Here is a 22,701-nt window from a genome sequence, read left to right as displayed (position 1 = left end):
ATCATAATGGACAAAGACGGTCAAACAACTTCGTCAACAGCTTGAGTCACTCCAACCTTTTAGTAGTCACTTTCAATCGATTGGCAATCGATCAATCGATAATACAGGGTCTTAGACAGTCAATCAAACTTGAGTATCAATTCAAGAAATCTTTTGGTCAAAATGATTAACCATCTAGAGCCTCTTTATTCATGCTTCGACACATGAATTGTACCCCTAAAATATAAAAATGAAAAAATAGCTGTACTTCATTGGTGATCAGTGACGCTCTGTCTAAAGGCGTAAAATACCACTGTCCCTATCAATAACTTTACGTCAGTAGAAAGCGCCTCTGATTAGTGAAAATTGATGCTCTGCGATCACTTTCATGTCATCCACGCTATCTTTTTTTTAAATTTGAGAGGGATGGAACAGTTTTAATACCGACCTTACAACGCAGGTGCATTGAACAAGTGGGCAAATGCACAGGTCAAAAATAACGAAATTAGGGAGGTTTTGTTTTTGAAATAGCTGTGATGCGTGTAGACCACGCTCGCCACCGTCTGACTGGACTTCAAATCGATGAATTAGCTCTATTGACAAGGGCATTGCTTATTTACAACATTTTAATAAAGAGGCAGTAGCTTCAATATAATGTGAACTAAAACGGTTGTAAAGTTCTTATATTTTGAATAGATTGGAGTGGTAAGAAGTAGAACATTGCTATTTTACCATCAAAGTGTTTTTAGGCTTCAAGCTCGTCAGTGGAGTGATAAAGTGATTAAGAAAATAAACCGTCCTGACTGGCTAGTTAGATCGGGGAGAGTCACCCGTCAAGTTCAAATGGTTGTTACACCCAGGGTTGTGGAAGAGGTGAGAAAGCACTTCGGTTGTGATGACTTAGAAGGAGCTGAACTAGAAGACCAGGGGGAAGAAGGAACTTCTTTGACTCACTGGGAGAAAAGAGTGTTTGAGGTAAGCTTCTAATCCTTTTTTCTAGTATAATAAGTGTATTTACAAAATATAGACCTATATAATAATGCATTTAATACGGGATAGATATGGAGGAGGTTTTGAAGGTTTTTTGGTGTATAGTTGTATACAAAAGGATAAAGTACTTGAATTAGGGACGCTTCTGGACTACTAAGGTCCCTGTCGGTGCTGTAATGTGTTGCTACAGTAAAATTCGATCTCTGGGTCCCGCATTACCAAGCTAAGGTCAAAGCCACAGCGCCACCAAAGGGTGAACAGAGTCGCCCCGGGTGGGATCGAACCGCCTACCTTTTGGTCGACAGCCGAACGCACTAGCTGATTGCTCCAGGGAAGCTACAGAATAATTTATTTGTCATCGCTGTTTTAGCAAAGAAGAATTATTGGATTTTTCTTTTGACAATGGTATCGGTGTCTTGTGGCTCTTCGGCATGGCATCCATCAATGACAGAATCAAGGTTGTGGGTGGCTTTGTGGGAAGGTACTTTTTCGATGCATCCTTTTTCACCCCTTTTACTTTTCGTGTTCTCGATTCATTCACTTTTAGTACGGAGAACTCGAAGTAATAGTCATAACGATATTGCACTTGATCAGCAACATTAACGCTGTACCTGGGCCATTTATTGGAGTTCTATTTCATAGTTTCCGCACCACTGCTTAGAGTGACACCTTTATATCTATTTAAAGCAATGAGCTCACCAATTTTGTGGAAGTCAATAAAGTATTCGTGGCTGTCTGTCACTTCAACTTCATAGTGCCTGGGATTGGCCCTGGCCACGCGACATACCGTGCTCCATCCCTCGATGCTGTAAATTGGGATGTTTTTGCTGGCCCTTGCTATGCATGAGTGCATTGCGTCGCCTTCTTGTTGTGTATGCCCGCTTTCGAGAAACACGTAACTAATTTCATCAACGTGGTCTAGAAATCGAATGGTATACAAGAACATGCCCATCACAAACTGGTCCAAAACTGCCCACCGTAGCAGTCTGTAACCCAGATGAAATAAGTCCACGTTTAGAAGCATGGCATTCTCGTACCCCTCCTCTTCAATTATGATATTTTCTGTAATCATATTCTTCACTTATCGAGCACGTTTTGCCCGGTTCAAATGAGCAATATGTACTTCAGATTCTTCCTGTTTCTTATCTGCTGGTAAGTTATCAAAACGACAACGTGCAGAGCACTAGTTCTTTTTTGGTTTGTGAAAGGTTAAGTTCAAGGATCTTTTTATATTAAGTTTTGCTGACAGGTATATGTTTGGAAGCCTGGCATGTTTCTGTGTAAAGATTGTACATCTTTCCGGCTGAGGTCTGCGCTCAAGTATTTCCTAGGCCATTTGAATCTCCAGTAGTGGGAACCAACCACTGGGAAGGACTTGACATGATCTGTTGGAAATTTTGATTGGTCTTCAGTAACCGCGCCTTCTGATTCCTCGGGCAGCTTTTGTTCCTCAGATCCGGTTGAGATGACGAGATAGGTGACTTGTTTTTCAAAGCATTCAGAACAAACTTTACTCTCAGATCCAAAATCCCATGGAAGTTCTTCTTGCAAACTTGTTTCTGAACACCGTGAACAGTGAAGCTGTGAAAGAAGGAGTTGTACCTTCGAGAATCCGTGCCAACAGTTTTCCTTTTGGTCGGTACTACTTTTATACTGGCCAAAATAAACTGCTTTTGCACATCCCTGTTCCCTGTTTCTCTTGCCAGTCTCTGAAGCTTATCAAAGATGCTCTGTTTTTTTTCTTCGCTAATTTGTTGTATTTGAACTTGCACTTGCAAGTAATAGCTTTTCTTTTCTCGAATTACCTTTTGATTTTTTTGAAGTGTATTCATCCCCAGGTGTATTTTTCAATGTAACAATTTTGTACTCAGGGGTCTTGCCTATTTTCTTTTGTCCTGGGGCTGTTTCTCCTTTATCCAATGCCTCACTATCAGTTCCAATTATAATATTAGTCACATGATCGAAAAAGAGTGGAGTAACACCAGACATTACTGCATTGGAATCAGTTGCACTGTTATTTGTTTCCAAATCTTCGGCTGCACTGATATTGTCACTAGTTACTTCACATTTTTCAGTCGTTCGGCTTCTAATACTGGAACTTTCTCCAACTTCCATATGCAAACAATGAGCTGTGTGTAGTCTTACATCCTTATTCAGCCCAAGAGATAGCCCATTATCTTCTGTGTCACTGTCACTTAGTCTGTAATTTGGATCAGGCTCTCATTCTGTGGCAAATTCAGACGAAAGATCAGGATTGGATTCAGATTCAGCCAAATATTTTAAGATTTCTTTTGGTGTAATGATTTTTTTCCTATTTGGGTACGTTTAGACATCCTGGGACTTGGGAGAGAGATCACATTTCACCCACATTTCCTACTTTCATATTTTTTACATTCTCAGAGCAGAACGGTGCGACAATTATTAATTTTCGAGAGAAAAAAATATTTTCTTTATCCCTTCTCAATCTATACAACAGTTTAAATTTTCTGGATTCTGGCTAGATTTAGGACTATTGGGGTACTTGACATCAAAATGAACCATGTTGGAACTCAGCGTATCCAAAAACTCCCATAAAGCCCCCCCCCCCAGCCAATATCTATATATATCTATATATCTATATATATATATATATATATACATCGATTGGAAAATTGGAAAATTTTGGCCCCCTCCTCCGCCCTCAGTTTCGAGCAAACTTGGTATCAAAATGGATTTCATACCTGGACTCAGCTTACTCAAAAACCCATGTATCACCTTTCGACCAATGTAAATGTTTTAGTTGGAACATTGTAAAATTATAAAGTTTTCAAAAATCTTGCCGGGATTTACCATTTCCGCTCCCCATCTACATGCAGGTATGGTATGATTTCAGCTCTCTCTGTTTTATGCCAAATATATTCAAAAAAATAACTTTTAATAATTTATTATTAATATATTTCATATTTTGTTCATTATTTACATCTTTACACGTATGTGCATTTTGTGTGTTTCTTGTTTAGTGTTCATCGAGGATTTTAATCGACATAAACTTGACTTTTTGCTTTTTGTTTAGGCATAAATGCATGTGTGACTCTCTTTTTAAATATAAGTTTGGATTCGTCGGTATTTGCTTGTGATTATCTTTTTAAGAAAAGAAATATATCTCGTATCTTGACAGTTTTCATTTTATACTTAATAGCGGGTATCAGCTATTGCGAATTGATAGGACTAATAATAAATGTCTTGGGATGGGTAACAGCCTGGTGGTAGATCTATAAATGATATTGTCTTGAAAATGGGTTTAACGGCCTTCCATAATGCTAATGCGTCGTGTACTTCGTAGTTATTATGCGTAATATTTATGAATCAAGAGTTTTATGGCAGTTATGAGTTTTAAAGAGATAAAAGATTTCAAAAAGGGTACTGAAACATTACATGGGTTTAAATGGTAATCTGGCTTCTGATGTGGCTTTTTTGCCAAGTAAAAGAAGTCTGGCGAATCGAACTGTTTTTTAAAACGAGGATGGACAAATGAGATCGAAGTTTCTTTTTGTTGGAGAAATTCCGAAATACCTTCGAAGTATTTGTCATAGTGGAGGTCCTTATTCGTGTCCAGTGTGTGGGAATGATGTGAGGGAATACAGCTATTGTGCACTTCTTGGTTGTTTGCAAAGAACTGAAGTAGTAGAGGTTTGAACCTCTTGACGTATATCATAGGGATAAGATAAGTCTTTTTTAACGCATGTATAATAATAATATGGGGACAGAAACAGGGCCAATAGAGAGTTAAGCTCGAACTGAATGGTGCCTGTTGTTAAATAAAGTGCACAATACATTAAAAGGTAAAAAAAAATAACACAACTAGCGATAAAAAAACGAAGAATGAAACGGCTTAACTAAGGGAGGCTAGGATTATCGACAGTTGATTAAGTATCAGAGATAACATGGGTTGGTTGGTTTGCTCAGATAGCCAACGAAGGTGCGGCTAGCTTCCCGTGGCCAATTCTCGTCGCCGAGACGGATACGAGGATCTGAACGTTACCCCAACCAGGTTTCCGAATAAAAACAAAATTCCTTTTTGCCCATGTCACGAGCCTCACGCTTTGCGATCAACACTTCCTGTCTCTTCCTTTCAACGTTCGTCTTATGCTACCAGGACTCTATTTTTATGCAATATGTAAGCTTTCTCTTGGTTTTGATGTGTGATACAAAGTGATTTATGAAGTTTATTGTTATTTAGCGGTTGGTATTTGTTAGTTATTGATTTTTTTTGGGCCGTGTCCCATCTGATTTCTATGCCAAATAAGTCTGTCTATCTAGTGTTTATGATGCAAAGACTATTAATGAAAATTGATAGTTGAAATAAGGTTGAAGCAAAACTAAAATTTAGAGTTTTCTAGGAGCTAGCTTAAAACCATTTTATGCAACATTAAAAAAAAAAAAAATTAAAATTTTCAAAGCACTAACTCATGGAATCCTGGCAGCAGACTAAGTCGACAATTATTAATTTCTTGGTGGTATCCTTTTGAAAGAAGCTACTTGTAAAGATTCGTAAAAGATAAGTTTGAGGTAGCCCAGCATGTTACTTGTCAACGTCAATCTAAGCGAAGCTCAGGATTTTCAGCAAAATACTTTTTGCGTCATCGCTAATATATTGGTCTTGGATAAAGCTCCCCCCCCCCAAAAAAAAAAATCCAGATGTAAGTATCCAGACAAAATTTTTGAAATGTATTGGTAGGTAAAGTCAGAAATGAAACACATGCTACACAAATACAATGCTATAATATATACGTTCATTCAAGACCAGAATAAGATAATGTTGGCTGAAATGTGCCAAAGGACTCTCCCCTGTTGGTGAGAAGAAAAAAAAACGCTTTGTATTACGTATGAGGCCCAGCCACGTACACAAGCTAATTCCCTCTCAATGAAAGGTAATTAAATTCAGTGTTTGAACGTTGTGTTCCCATGTGCTTTTTCAAGTTCTTTTAGTAGCTGATAATAGTTAAAACTAAAAGTTTTTTCGTGGGTAGATACACTAGTAAATCCTTGTAGAATATGGAATATTGATTTATATTGAATCGACAGATTTTGCTCGGTTAATCTTGAAAAGAACTGAAACTTGCGATTCTCTTCATCACAAAATGTAAAACTAACTAGAACTACTATCAAAACAAAAAAGAAAACAACTTTTTCTTATCAGGCTCCTTAATTTCATGAAATATGTCTCTCAATGTAAAAGGAAATGTAAAAATATATAACTCGGACACTTGTGTCCTTCAGCTATCCAAGGAAATAACATAATTTCTGAGTTTATCAACTAGACGCCGAAAACTGCATCAGTTTATCATATCTTGGCTTTCAGGGGATCCCAATTAACGGTAAAGCTACTCCTCAGAATGCTAAGCCGTTAAAACTAGCAATAAGTAAAGCTGAGGAGGTGATGTTGGGTAATGAGAAGATCGATCAAGTAAATAGATTCACCTACCTTGGTAGTATTATTAGTAAAGACGGCGGGTTCAGTGAAGATATTAGATGTAGAATAGCGAAGGCTCAGGGTGTTTTTTTTTCACGTTGAAAAAAGTTTGGAAGAATTTGAGGATAATTATGTAGACCAAGATTAGAATATTGGAAGCTAGAGTGATGACATTTGTCAAGTATGGTTCTGAAGCGTGGGCACTCTAAAAAAGGGATGGATTTGCAAGGATTTGCTACGTGTTTTCCAGATAAATTGCCTACGGATTGTTTTGAGCATCCGACTGACTGACCTGTACCTCAAAAAGTAAGCTGTACGAAAACTTTACGCTTTCTAGGGCTATACTGAGAGAAAGGGTGAGATGGCTGGGACAAGTTCTGCAGATGAAGTATGACGATTGTCAAAGGTTGTGCTTGTCGGCCAGTCTTCTAGGGCCAAACTAAATGCAGGTCTTCCCCGAATGGGCTTGGAGGATGTCGTAAGGAAAGATTCTAGGGAAATTAGGAATAGAGAACTCGCGTTGCAAAAGTGTCATAAATCCCACAGAGAAACTCTGCTATTTTGCTAATTGTAATAGCTTATTTTAGTTTTTACAAAAGAAATGTTATGAAAACAAATCAAAAAAGCAAATTTGCCACTTTAAATTGAATATTTATATAATTCTGACTTTGCTGCCTATTTTGTTTCACGGTCGCATACTAAATTAAGTGAGAACTACAGGAAATTTAACCAAAGTCCTTCTATACAGAAACAATTTTGTAATCCTGAGCTTGCCGATCCCCTCCCCTACGCAGACCAAGTTTTATGGTACACCCTTATCTATGATTATCTCATAATTGGTCGGCTTTTATTATGAAACTGTGATCTTTTTGTATTTCCTTTCTAATTATTTCTTTTTCTTATATGAATAGAACGAAGCAATGACGGGAACACATACTCAAAATCCAATTTACTCGCGCATTACTTTAGCTTTGATGGAAGATACAGGATGGTATAAAGCCAATATGTCAATGGCCCAGGATTTGACCTGGGGTCAGAATTTAGGTTGTGATTTTAGTCAGAGATCCTGCCATGAATGGATGGAGTTGCGAACTCAGAGGTGAAAATGAAAAATTCTTCTTTTTACTCCTTTTTACTGTCTCTTCTTTCAATAGTTTCTCTAGCTTAATACCATCTTGGTTCAATATTGACTTTCATATTTAATTAAATTTCTTACTTTATATAAACAGTGATTTAGGGATATTCTAGAACACAGGTATATTCTGGAAGAAAAAGGTCCTTTCTACATATCAAATTTGGCACCCTAATTTTAAATATGAATTCACACTGCCCTGCACAAGAATTTTAATGACAGATTATATTTGGGATTATACTTCAGCAAAATTGTATAAATTATTTAGTAACGTTATTGAGAACTTTGGTAAATATCATGGTTTCTAAAAAGAATCAAAGAATTAAATCTACCACGTTCTTTAAAATAAACAACATTTGCCCTGGATATGGCTGTTTATATAGTGTTATCACGTCCGTTTTTCTACGTTATGGCTACTGTATCTGTACAGATAATGACGAAGATAAATCTCATTCGAAAGATCTCACTAGGACTCCCTCTTCCTCCCCACTGAAATTTTTATGAAAGCAAGCTAAAAATATGTAGAAATCAGAATATTTGGGCCAATAACACATTGTTCCAATTTTTAGATCCATTGTCCCTGGAAAAAAGTCTTCTGATACCCCTTTATGATTTTGGCTCACGCAGGCACATTCGAATGCTCCATACGTTAGCTGCATTTAAGACTGTTCTGGTTTTTACTCTGGGGAATTTTTATTGACTGATATGTGAGCATCAAGTAACATATGATGTGTGCGTTGTTTTAAACGTTTACGAGTCATAAGCAATAGCAATAGCAAACATGCATACACACAACTCGTTTTTATATAGATAGATAGATAGATAGATACAATACAAATTAACTGCGTAAAACTTGCGAATATACAACATTCTTCGCTGTCCAATTGTCGCTGCATATAAATAGATTGTCAGGTTTACCGACCCTCGAACATGCAACGTACAATTGTCCATGGGAAAAACAATCAGTATTAAGATCTATACCACATTTTTCTAATGATTGACCTTGAGCTTTGTTAATGGTGATTGCAAATGCTAATCGAATTGGGAAATGCAATCTTTTAAATTGAAAAGGCAGATCCGTTGGAATCATGGGAATGCGAGGAATAAGAACAGCCTCACCCTCAAAAGGCCCTGTCAAGATTGTGGCCTCTATTAGGTTTCCCATTGTTTTTTTTTACGGCAAGTCGCGTGCCATTGCAAAGCTTTGGTGGGTTGATATTTCTTAAAAGTATTATTGGTACGCCTATCTTTAGTTGTAGCACGTGTGGTGGAAACCCTGAAAGATCCACGGAATTTAAAAATTCAAATGGATAATTAACCGCTTCATTTGGTTCCAAAACTGTGTCGACTGACTTGTAAAGGACTGCCTGGTCTCGAATCTTGGTCAAAACAATATTGTTGATTTCGTGGACGTCTATATTTTTGGGTGCAAGAATCGCTCTTTCACTTAGCCATTTATTATTTTTACAATTGTTTAGAATATTCGGAAATACTTTTTCAATCAATTCATTTTCGGACGTCACTAAATTACAGAAATCAGCAGGTAGTTGTATACGTCCTGAAATTGAGTCTACTGGGAGCTTTCCGTTTCCAATTGCCAGCAATTGATCTGAAAATGTTTGACCAGAGTCATCGTTTTGCAATCGGACACGCATATTTGTAGTTAATTTTAATGTTTTTACGTGTGCCCATAAATTAGAATTTTTCAGGCAAGCATTCATTTCGTCTGCAGGAGTTGATCTAGGTATTATAGGTAATGTTTGCCTGAAATCTCCCGCAAGCAATATTAATGTGCTGCCAAAGAGTTTCGACTTCCCTCGCAAATCTTTCAAGCATTGATCCAGAGCCTCGAGCGATTTTTTGTGTGCCATTGTGCACTCATCCCAAATAATAAGTTTGCATTGCTGCAATACTTTACCCATCCCAGATGATTTGGAAATATTGCACGTGGGAGTTTCTGTAGAATGCAAATTCAGAGGCAATTTCAAAGCGGAATGAGCAGTTCTTCCACCAGGCAGCAATGTTACGGCTATTCTGGACGATGCAATTGCCAACGCTATATCATTTTTTGATCGAATTGATGCCAGAATCAGTTTTATCACAAACGTTTTACCAGTACCTCCTGGCGCATCCAAAAAGAAAGTTTCTCCAACGTTGTTACCGACACAATGCATTATCGTATCATAAATGTCTTTTTGTTCCGACGTTAACTTGGAAATGTTATTTTGTACATACGACAATAGATCACTCGTACTGTAACTTTGTTCACGATCCAATTCTACACATGTCGAAACAGCAGCGATACGGTTAGGTGAAGGCATTCATAAATCCTGAAGAGGTTTGTTTGCCATACGGACGCACAAATCTTCTATAATAACTAAAGTGTAGTTATAAATTTCTGATGTAAAATCAGAAGTCATATCTGACGTCTCTAACTGTTTTCGATGGAGTATATCTTCGGACATTTTTGACTTATATTTTTCCCATAACTCTGTAGGAGCTGATGGAGAGCAAGTTGTTAAAATGATGCCAAACAATGCACGAATTTGACTTGGAGTTGACGTTTTGCACGCGTCATTGATGCAGTTATCCCAGTGTTGGTCATTCTCCAATAAATTCAGAGCTTGGCATGCACTACGGTAAGTGTCATGTATAGTACCGTTTACAGTTCTCAAATACTCAAAGGATGTCGGACCGGGTACATTCACCAAAAGCAGGCGTAGAAAGAAGCATTCATGTTGATTGGGGTGAACGGTGTACAGTCTTCCTATCGTGGTATCTTTGAAGATGGTAGGTTGGCCGTCGACTGACTTACCCTGTTTTCGACGTTCAAATACTTTATTTTTAGTATTCCACGTGTAATACGAAGGCACTTCAGTATACAGCAGTTTTTTTGCAAAAGAATCATTTTTGCAAAGCGAAAAGAAACCGGTTAACTGTGTATCCAGTGGATTCAGGGCTCTTTGTTGCACGTTGGTTTCCGAGAAATAAACACGTTGACCATTCTGTAAATGTACCGCTAAGTGAACAACAGCTGGACTACGTTCATGTATCGGAAATGAAAGAATTCGCCAAACAGCTTCATTACTGCTTATGTATCTTCCAGCCTGATATTGTACGATTTCGTCGATATCTTTGATTTCGGGCTGCAAGCCAAAAACTACCATGTCACTGTCTTTGTTGACGTATTTACATATGTATTTGATTACCTTTACGGAGTTACAGTATTCAACGCTTATGTGTGCATTAAATGTTTTTGATAATAATGGGGAATATGGAACAACCCACTGGTTATCTACTTCGATGATGGTACCGTTACGCTTCTTTATTATTGCTGTTTTACCGCCATCTTCAGTAGATCTTCTTCTATATTGTGGGTAACCATCATTGCCAGTAATTGTGTTGGATACTAAAATTCGAGGATATTGCTTTGTGCACCTTCCTTTGGCCATGCATGGTGAATTTTCGTTCAGTGCACCGCAAGGTCCATGTATCATATTTTTTACAATAATATCATGTAACCCCTTATCGACATTTTCATCAGGTATTTCAGCGGAAATCACATCATCAATTTCGTTCGAAGTAATTTTTTATGTAGCCAGATTAGTATATGTGCGTGTGGCAAACCTCGTTTTTGCCATTCCACTGAGTACATCCAGCATCGCACTGACCCAAACACTTCAAAATTTACTATGTAGTTTATCAGTGATTTCAACTTTTGCCGGAAGACACGGGCCGTAATGTCATGTCTATGAACCGCCGATTGTCCTTGAAGTAAAAGCTGCAGTATCTCGTCCCAAGATTGATTACATGTAAATGTAATAAATAAATCTGGACGACCATAGAGACGAGCATACGCAATAGCATCTTGAGCATATTCGTGCATATGATGGGGACTGCCAGCATATGACGAAGGTAAAATTGTTAATATTCCAACGTTTGTGGTATTACCGTCATTTATAACTGCACCTCACAAATGAATGTATTGTTCAGAGCGGAGCTTGGTCTGATTCAGGCGGATATATAGCAAACGTTCTGATTCAATTTTAGCATACATATCAATGACGAATTGGTGAAACAATTGACGGCATTTTAAAATATAATTTTCTTCATCCTGCCGAATCATTAGTCTATAGGAATAATAATGCATTACACTGCATTTCTTATTCATTTCTTTATTAGTGGCTGGATTCATCAATTTAATATTAAAGTGATAGCCGTCGGCTCCATCCCAAAAAATGATAGGATATTGTAGGGCATCGTAGCATCGATGAGTTTCAGCAATTCTTAACAACTGAGCGTTTCGCTTATGAAGAATAATATCTCGAGGTAAAAACTGATCACCGACCATAACGATTGCCACTTCGTCGATAGTTGGAGCATTGTATCTACGCACATGTTGGCCAGGAGGCGTTTTGTCAGCGGAAATAACAATTTTATGCGTATCAGTAAGCATCAAATTGATGGCTGTTTTGAACAGACGCACTAAATTATTATTTTCGTGGAAAAGATGTTGCAATTGGGAAACGATTGTCCTTTCAACGTTGAGAGAAATTTCGCAACGTGCATTCAATTCAGAATTTCTATCACTGATGAAGTACAATTGTAAAAATATATGATTCTCGCCTGAGAATGGTAGAAGGGACCCTGCTCTATGATAAATTTGCCCTTTTACTTTGAAAGTAGACATAAATTGATCTGGATTTTCGATTTGGGCTCCAAACGACGTCATTTGGAAACATGAGTTATATTTTCTGATTTGTGACAAAAAACGCTTAGATTCTGACGTAGTTCCAGTAAGGAAAGTCTTCAACGGCTCTGGTGGTGCAGCCAATAGAGGAAGTTTAACTTTTCCTGAGGCGCAACACATTCCCATTGTTTCACCATTGAATTTCAAGGCCTTGTAATAGGGACAAATTTTAGACATAGTCCCGATTTGAACACATCTACTCAAGCTATAATCATCGACTGGGCTGTACCTGAATGCCAGGCGATAACTTTCAGGTTGCTCTGATTCCTCGGCACGCTTTCTTTTCTTACTTTCTCTATCAGCAGCAAGCCTGATTTCTTGCTGTTCTTGTGATTCCTCGGCACGCCTTCTTTTTTCACTTTCTCTTTTAGCAGCAAGTCTGGTTTCATGTTGCTCTGGTAGTTCCTCGGCATGCCTTCTTTTTTCACTTTCTCTTTTAGCAGCAAGTCTGGTTTCATGTTGCTCTGGTAGTTCCTCGGCACGCCTTCTTTTTTCACTTTCTCTTTTAGCAGCAAGTCTGGTTTCGCGTTGCTCTGGTAGTTCCTCGGCACGCTTTCTGTTCTTTCTTTCTCTATCAGCCTCAAGCCTGTTTCCTTGCTGTTCTTTTGATTCCTCGGCACGCTTTCTTTTCTTACTTTCTCTATCAGCCTCAAGCCTGTTTCCTTGCTGTTCTTTTGATTCCTTGGCACGCTTTCTTTTCTTACTTTCTCTATCAGCACCAAGTTTTTTGGCATAGACTCTTTGAGCATCTTCCTCGGCTGTTGCCATTGTAAGTTCATCAGTCATTTTACAGTTAAACATTAATAGATTTCTACGTGAACGCATGTCTTAAATATCTTTAATGACGTCACCGTCATAACAAAAATGACGACAACTAACTTCATGACGTCAGTCAACACACAAACATGACGTCACCCGACAGACAGACCCACACATCCACAGACAACTTATTTTTATATATATAGATATATATCGTTTATATTTCCAACTTTTTGACATCATAATCAAATTCCCTATATTTACATTTTTTTCCCCTTATCATTTGATTCCCTTTTCACTACGATTTGGCTGCTAAAAATGTTCAATGTCAATAAGCCCATTTGCTCTACCTCCAGCGTTAACCTCAGGCCACAGGAACAGTTGATAGCAATGCTTCCACTATTCCCGAATTTACTAAAGTTTCCCCAAATTTCCCTCTAAAGAAAATTTGGTTCTTCGAAATCCCCCCGAAAAGAACCGTTCGTAAATGCATAATCGCTAACACGAAATAAGTGTAAAGCGCTAGTTTTAATTAATGTTAATATCTGTGGAGATTCCGGAAAACCCCATTTTCTTTTGAAGAACTTTAAGAAAACCCCAAGTGGAACCTAAGTGGAAAAACTACTGGTTGACAGTTATTCAAATTTGAGTTGAGGACACGTTTAACGTACTCAATGATTATTGCACATTTTTCTTTGTTTGCTTTATTTTATTTCCTTATCTGTTTTAGAGGAGAAAGCACACATCCGTTTTGTGATAAAGTCAAAAGAGATCCACTTGAGACAGATTGCACAGATGATAGGAATTCTGTGGCATTATGCAATTTAGTCGAATATAATACGGAGCTGCCACCTATTTATCAAGTAAGTAAGCACCTATTAGAGAAGAAGGATGTCATCTACAAGTGAGCAAATATATGTTCGAAAAAACGATATATTACGTGTAAATTTAAACATATAAAAGCGAAAATAAATATTTTAGATAGCTGAAATCTCTCCCCCCCCCCTCTCTCTCTCTCTCTCTTTTGCACATTTTCTACCATGATGCCCTAGCAACCTTTGAACTCCAAAGTTTAGAACTCCATTTGGGTGACCTTATCCTTAGGTTTGGCAAAATACTGCTGTCTAACCCTGCTCATCGTGACATTTTACCCCCCAGAAGCCCTGACAGTCAGCCGTACGAGACAGAAGCTAAAACGAGACAGAAGCCTGTGCGTGCTTGGACAAACCGCTGCCAAAACTCTTTCGTCCTTTTTTGCGTCCTTATATAATAGAGCATAATAACATGCTTTGTATTTCAACGTCAAATTAGCCATTTGATTTACAATTGTTGTTTTAAATAAACCTTTCTCTCTCTCTCTCTCTCTCTCTCTCTCTCTCTCTCTCTCTCTCTCTCTCTCTCTCTCTCTCTCTCTCTCTCTCTCTCTCTCTCTCTCTCTCTCTCTCTCTCTTTCTCTCTATCCATGATCGACTCTTTGACTTGATCGTTCTTTAAACCGATGGAAAAAAGGTGAAGAAGCAATAAAGAATGAGGACAGAGGAGTGCTACCCATGCAAAAAAGTGAATTTCATTTTTATTCGAAGAGGGGGCTGATATTTCTTTTATTGTATTTTTGACAAAGGCGATTCCAGAGGTACAGTTTTCATTTCGGTCTAACAGCATTTTTTGAAGGTTTTCCTGGTATCTTTCCGAAACATTTTTCGCAACATTTTACCATTAAAATTAACTGAAATCATAGCTACTATTCCTGAATTATCTTCAAATTGGCATTTTTTTTCTCCTTTTACCGTTTTTTTTTAAGTTTTAAAATTTTGTTACTATGGGCTGAACTTTGTTCTTAACTAGGTTGCAGCGACCGCTTCAACCATGATGTAAGATTTGCAGGTAATTATCATACATAATTTTACATATTGGTGTGGTCGTTTTTGTTGTTTTGAACAAATTAAACGATAATGTTTAGTTTGACGTGATAGTAGGAATTTTAATTCGGGAGTAATATCATTTTAACATAGTCTTTGAACTCTGGTTTTTATGTAACTTTGGGACCAAGTAGAAATACATTTAAATCACCATGTGACTTCAGAAGGCTGCTTCAGCTAGTAATTTTGATGTTGCCCTGTGGTATCTTTTTTTTGTAGTACTGAGGTTATTATTGCTGAATCTAGACGTTTTTCTAGTCTTTTTTTAGATTTTTCTCTATTTCTTGGCTCTTTACTTTTCATTAGGTTCCCTATTAATATTTCCTCTCTGAACCTAAGCTTGAAATACAGAAAGAGCTTTGTGCCAGCGTTTGTTGAAACCATAAATAAATTATGTTTGTAATGCATCACGTTAATGTGTCATTTGTATTGTTAATGTGTTAGTTTTTTTTGATTTGACTGGCCAGTTGGATTCATCGGTGTATGTTTCACTTTTTTTTCTTTTTTTTAATATATTGTTGGCTAGCTGATTGAAGGCAACAAGTTCGGCAGTTTTATGCTGTGAGAGTTTGCTTGATAATAAAGTACTTCTCTCTTTCTCTCTAAGTATACACTCGCTCATCTTTGCTTGTTTATTTTTTTTCTAGAATTTCCAAAGCATTTTTTTTTTTTCATTTTATTCATTGTACTCATTGTATTTGACAGGCCAGTTTGATTGACAGGCCATCGCTGTAGACAATGTTTTAAAATTTCATTTATGTTCCACTTTTCTTTTTTTCTTTTTTTTTCTCTTTTTTTTTTGTATACAATGTTGGCTAGCTGATTGAGGGCAACAAGTTCTGCAGTTTTATGTTGTGAGAGTTTGCTTGACAATAAAATATTTCTCTCTCTCTTTAAGTTTGCACTCGCTCATCTTTGCTTGTTCACTTTTTTCTAGAATTTCCAAAGCATTCCTCATATAAGTGATAGAAATGTGGGATTTTATGGTGGTTCTGTGTCATTGGCTGATTACTGTCCATATATACAGGAATTTACGTGGAGGTCTGAAAACGTTGCTATAAGAGGCTCACAATGCCTATTTGCAGAAAATAATCCAGGTTAGTGTATAGTATTACAGGTTTCTGGTTTATTTTCTATCATTGTCTCCTACTGAATGTCCCTGTCTCCTCGATAAGAAGGGATATAGCTTATAAATCGGACAAATAAAAGTAAAAAAAAAACGGCTTTTTGTTGTCTTTATTACATTTTTCAGATGGGAGTAACAATGATTTAGTAACTGAAATGATAAGACATGTCTATAGAATCTCGATGCTTCGAAACAAGAGCATAATCTTCGTCTGTTTGTTTTTTGCGTTTTTTTTTTCACCTTTTAGTGTCTTAAGTTCTTTTGTTTTTGTTTTATGTTTGTTATAGTTTGCTGTGAATATCAAATGGTCGTGTAGTTTCAATTGGAATGAACAATATTTTGGAAATCGTATTTGAAATAATATACTATGTGCCTATAATGATCTATATCCCTTTTTTATGGCCCGAGGATAGATTCTTGATATAACTCAGCCATGGTCCCATTTGGAAATTTACAGGGCTGAAATTGAACATAAATTATTGCTCTTAAGTTTTTTATTGTAGCATAAAAATATTTCACATATCAACAGAAATCTGGGATTAAAGTTGAGGAATTCAATGTGTTTCACCTTGTTTTTGTGTAAACGTTAATAACCTTTCTATGTTACTATTTTGCTTCTGAGACCATAGGTAGCTAATGAAGTTTCTTGACCACTAGGGAAATCATGCTAAGGGGATGATATTTCTTCTGTCCAGGGTGCGACTAACGAAGTCTTAGAATAGTATTACTACTACTACTACTAATAACTCACTGCAGCACCAAGCCACCTGAGGCCAACACAGCTACGCACGCTTCTCCTCCAACCTAATCTATTCAAGGCTTCCCTCTTTACACCCTCCCAGGAAGTTCCTATTTCCTTTAAATCTTTATTTATGACATCCTCCCAACCCAGACAAAGACGACCTGCTTTTTGTGTAGCCCCAGACGGTTGGCCAAAAAGGACAATCTTCGGCAATCTGTCATCCTTCATCCGCAGAACGTGGTCTAGCCATCTCAACCTTTCTTTCATTATAGCCCTAGAAAGCGGGATTGAACCACATTTTTCGTACAACCTACTGTTTGAAATACGGTCAGTCAGCCGGGTATCCAGAACAATCCGTAGGCAATTTCTCTGGAAAACACCTAGTAAATTTTCATCTGCTTTTCGGAGCGTCCATGCTTCAGAGCCATATTTGACCAATGTCATCACTGTAGCTTCCAATATTCTAATCTTGGCTTGCAGACTTATCTTTTTATTCTTCCAAACTTTTTTTTAACTGTGAAAAAACACCCCGATTTTTAGCTATTCTACTTTTAACATCTTCACTGCTCCCACCGTCTTTACTAAAAAATACTTCCATGGTAAGTGAAGCTGCCAACCTGGTCAATCTTTTCGTTACCCAACGTCACCTCTTCATCTTCACTTATTCCTAGCCTTAGTGACTAGTCTTCTTCACATTAATTTTCAAGCCTATTCTAGTACCCTGAACTTGCAAAACCTCTAAAAAATCATTCATTTTCCTCACACTTTCATCTAATATGCTTAAATCATCAGCATAATCTAAGTCCAGGAGCGTTTTTCCTCCCCATTTGATTCCGTGATCTCCAATTGCCTTTCCTGTGCTCCTTAAGACGAAGTCCATCAAAATGATCCAAGTAAAGGGGGATAGAACACAAGACAAGCTGCGGTTACCTTAACCGCAGCAGTATTATTCTCGTACATAGCACAAATTACTTTAATGTATTTTTCTGGTATACCATATAAGGATAAGACCTTTGCTAACTCTCTTCTATCAACAGAATTGAAAGCTTGCTCATAATCGATAAAACTGAGAACCAAAATTGTTTGACAACGAAGGGACTTCTCAATTATTAACCTAAGAGTGAAAAATTGATCAACACTTCCTCTACCTTTTCTAAAACCGCACTGTTCTTCCCATAAAATTTTGTCTACAGCATCTCTCAGTCTAAAAAGTATCATATTACTCAGTAATTTGCTACCTACAGAGATCAGACTAATGCCTCGATAATTACGACACTCACTCTTGTCACCTTTCTTATACAGTGGTTTAATTAAGGTTTTCCTAAAATCATTAGGTACTTCCCTTTTTTCAAAAATCATGTTTATAATCTATGTAAAACCTAAATATATTCAAGGCCGTATCCAGAGGAATTAAAAGGATTTGACCCCCCCCCCCTCGTTTTGTTTGCCCGACTCATAAAAACGTAACAAAAAAAGATATAAACGATTTTTTTGTGTTTTTAAAGTTTTTCGTAATTCCCCACCCCCGAAAAAATCTTTTTATAATCCCCCCCCCCGAAATAAATATCCTGGATATTGCCCTTATTTTGCATAATTTATTATCTGGAGCTAAGTGCACCGTAATAGTCATTGCTTTGTTGATTGTTGATGTCTGAGAAATTTTCATGTGCTTCTATTTTTGTTTGCTTTTCTTAATTCAAACAAAAAATGTAACGCCAAATTTCAAACAACTAACTTCAAAATAAAACTGCTAAGAATTTCTTTGCCGTATTAGTATTATTTTGATTGGTTGGGCCCTCCGACGAAAAAGTCAATAGAATTGTCACACTGATCTTGCATTATGTATGTATATATATTTTTTTTAATTAAAGCTTAGAAATGTTGAGACTACTCATTTTTGTCGGGAAAATTGAAAACGAAAAAAAAATCATCAAAAACATAAATAACATAACACAAACTACTAAACATGTCTAAAAAAGAGATCCTTGGCACTTTAGTCCTTTCTTTTGCTTATATTTATGGATGTATAACTGCCTAAGAAAGTAAGGCTAAAAGTTGTATTTCATTGACTGTCATTGTTTTTTATTACCCTTTTCGTGAATTCATCAACTGGCAAAATATCAGTACCGTAAAGTTATCTGGGAGTGATTCCGCTTAAAATTCTTTCTTTCTTTTCTTTTCTTATCTTATTTTTTTTTTTAAACCATGCACTCCGCTTGACAAGCCGTTAAAAGAGAGAAATGAAGTGGAGAAAGAAGAGAAGGAAATTAGTATTTTCGGTATTTTTTTTTTGTATTTACGTATTATAGCGACCAAACTTTGTTCTTGATCTGTAACAAAACCGGTTATCTGTGTCCAATCGGAGGCAATCAAATTAGTCTGAGCGAGAAAAAGCACCGTCCAGGTATATTTTAATTAACTATTTAATATATAGAGGTAGTTAGATTCGGTTAGGTATTTAATACAATTCGTTCTGGGCGGCCTGCTTTCTATAATTCTCTGTTGTAGTTTCCATAATTTTGTTAAAGTATTATATATTCATCACATTTTGGTTTATTTCATCATGATTAACCTACCTTCACTTCTTTGGTGTGGTTTCTATAATACGTAAGTACCTTTTCAACTATTCTCCACCCAAACGACTAAGCTGTGTCAAATCTGATCACCAGAAGAATTTAAAATTAACGTGATATTTCATTGCACTGAAGATGGAAAACATGACTAAAGCTTTAACAAAAACTGATATATTTTTGTTCTCTTTGCTACCCTCATGAGCTGTCTCGTAATAACAGGTTTTAGTTTCACTGAGTGTTAGCCTTTAAATTTGCATGTTAAGCTCTTGCTGTAGTTCATTTTAGTTCATGGTTTTCAGTCGCCTATCTGTTCTCCAATATTTATAATTTATTGATTTGCAAGTAGAAAAGAAACTTTAAAGAAATTGTGAACCATTGTCAATTCAAACAATAGGATAGTGTACCCAGTAGGACCAGCGTTTTTTTCTTTTTTTTATAATAATAATAAACTTAAATATGCAAGAATGTGGACTTTCAGGCCTAGAAATACATCTGTTTTTAATTTTTTATCTGCTCCGTTGAAAAAAAAATTAGCTTTTAGATCCTAGCTTAAAGTTTATGTTTTGGATTACAGCTCCTGAGAAGAATTTTGCGTTGGAAAAATATGGCAACAACTCAAGATGTATCTACCATTCTGGTCAGTGGGAGGAAAGAGCGTGTAAGCAAAGTCGACAGTGGCAGCAGTGGGGCTCTGGATGCTATGAATTCAAATGTCATCATGGTCGCTTGGGGATTATTGTACGTATTTACAACAAGCTAACAACGTCGTATTTATAACGAATTCGTATTTATACGAACTGATACATAAGCTGTACTATCTCAATAATGGATCCAGTTTTTCTCTAACTAGGCAGTAGAATTTTTTAACGTTAATGTTAATAACGAGCTAACAACATCGTGTTTATGACTATTTCGTGTTATATGAACTGATAATATCAGGTCTACTATCTCAATTATGGATCCAGTTTGTTTTTCTAAATAGGCAGTAGAATTTTTTAACGTTAATGTTAATAATGAGCTAACAACATCGTGTTTATGACTATTTCGTGTTATATGAACTGATAATATCAGGTCTACTATCTCAATTATGGATCCAGTTTGTTTTTCTAAATAGGCAGTAGAATTTTTTAACGTTAATGTTAATAATGAGCTAACAACATGGTGTTTATAACGAATTCGCATTTATACGAACTGATAATGTAAGCTCTATTATCTTAAATTCTCATTCGTTTTTTTTTAAACTAAACAATTGAAGCTTTTAAATTTAACGTTAAGAACGTGCTAACAATTCGTATTCGTAACAAATTCGTGTTTATACGAATTTACAACATTAGCCTACTATCTCAATTATGGATTATTTTTTTTAATTAGACAATAGAATTTTTTAACTATAATCTGTTAAGAAGCGTGTAAGCAAAGTCGACGACAGTGGCAGCAGTGGGGCTCTGGATGCGCTGAATCCAAGAGTTAAAAAATTTTGTTCTGCCGCCGAAAATCAAAACACATTTTACAATAGTTTTTATGGTTTTGAGTAAACTGTAAGATTTGCTTTTTATTGGCCCTGTTATACTGATTAGTGGAAACTAGAGAATTCATAAACCTCTCATTGTCAGTTTGTCTTGGTTCGAAACTCAATAAAACGAAGATTTACCATAAAACTTGATAATTTCAAAGTACCGTTGCTTAAAACTTGTATTTTAGAGGGACTGTTTTGGTCGTGTTTAGATTTAGGACAAGTTGTCCTTTAAGCAACAACGACAATTTTTATAGGATATGGTTAAAATACGCAAATGTAATACAATCTGCCTTTTTCTTGTTTTTCTAACTCAGTTTGTGAATAATATGAGCTCAATATATAACGTAGAATTAGAGAGACAACAATTAAAATAGGACTCTAAAATTGGGAGTTTCCTATTTCGTCGCTCGGGTATCAAAACTCGTATCTCCATAATTATAAGCTTTCAGAAGAGCAAATAAAAACCTCACAACTTCTCTGTTTCCCCTCTGATAACTATGAAGCAAAAAAAGATAGATATGTAAAATCAATTCATGTTAATGAATTGATTTTAATGCATTGAATTGATTCATGCATTTACAAAGCACTTACAAAGCTATACTCGAGTTTCTGCGACCATTCTGTGTTATTTTGTGCTTTTTTTATGCTTTCGAATAAAGGAGACGTAAAGAGGGTCAAGACGGATTGCTATCGGTATTTAAAGTTCCTACTTTATTTACCACGATCATTTCGGAACCGAAGGTTAATTAGTAAATATCAGGTAACGGATATTGTTCTTTCAGTGGAAAAACTAAGTTGAAATTTAATCGATGAAGCGCCAATCTGTCTTGGTCCTAACAATCATCTTATCCGCCTCTTTTGCTAAATTTTTTTTTTTTTTGTATTTGTGTTTTTTTTGTGTTATTTGTGTTATTTGTAGTTCTTTGTTTTTCTCCTTGTACTCCACTTTTTCCCTTTTGTAAGTGGGTAAGAAATAAATTATTATTATTATTATTATTATTTAATCGTTTTTTTTTTCACAGTTATCTGAGGCGAAACAAAAAAAGTTTTGAAGTTTTTGATTTGCTCTCCTGAGAATTTACAATTATGGAGATACGACCTTTTGATACCTGACGGACGATTTTGAAAACTGTAATAAAATAAAGAAAAATATATAGCCCAATCCAGGGGAAATTCAAGGAACCTGTTGGGATAAATGTTTTAAAAACGTCATTAACTGAAGAACTATTGACATTGGGAATAACTTTCTAGCTGGCATCTTTGAAACAAATTAATAGTAATTGAAAGACTTAAAAAATTCTTATGCAGTTGTACGGCAGTAGCTTCTTTTTCATATTGAAGATTTTTTTCTGATTTTTTATTTTTTTATTTATAAGTTTTGCAAGTCAAGTTGGCAACGATGTATAATTCTTGGAATTGATTGCATAAAAAGAAAAGAAAAGAGGATGAGTAGGAGAGAAACATTAATGGGATTCCAATAAAATTTAAGCCAATAAAATATTGCATACATGGTATGTTCTGGTAAATAGCCTGTAATTGGTAAGAGAAGGCCTCAGTGCCCTAAATTTGGCTGGAACGGGGCTATGGTTAATGATTATATATTTTTTGAAGATTATTTTTAAGATAGATCAGGTAGAAAGTTTGAACACGACGGAATAGGAGAAGAGTGTTTGCTAATGTGTCAGTTGGTGTTGGCCTAATGCTAAGACTAGGTTAAAGCAAAATATCTAGCTCGTTTCTTCGGCTTTTTGAAGCATCTCTGT

At 36.3% G+C, this 22,701-nt stretch overlaps 1 protein-coding gene across 2 annotated transcripts in view; it reads left to right on the top strand.

The window, feature by feature from the left end:
* The window catches only part of LOC136040787 (leishmanolysin-like peptidase), a gene marked incomplete in the record, with an annotated part of 103,841 nt that overhangs the window by 74,042 nt on the left and 7,098 nt on the right, over positions 1–22,701 (top strand). For both annotated transcript variants that reach the window (XM_065725114.1, XM_065725115.1), the window contains 5 exon segments: positions 729–954; positions 7,333–7,520; positions 13,793–13,925; positions 15,919–16,078; positions 19,997–20,160. In XM_065725114.1, the coding sequence (XP_065581186.1) occupies positions 729–954; positions 7,333–7,520; positions 13,793–13,925; positions 15,919–16,078; positions 19,997–20,160 (871 nt within the window).

This window comes from Artemia franciscana, chromosome 21 (assembly GCF_032884065.1).
Source record: "Artemia franciscana chromosome 21, ASM3288406v1, whole genome shotgun sequence".
Lineage (NCBI taxonomy): Eukaryota > Metazoa > Arthropoda > Branchiopoda > Anostraca > Artemiidae > Artemia > Artemia franciscana.
Note: the sequence above shows the minus strand (reverse complement) of the source record. Positions and strands in the feature narration are given on the sequence as shown.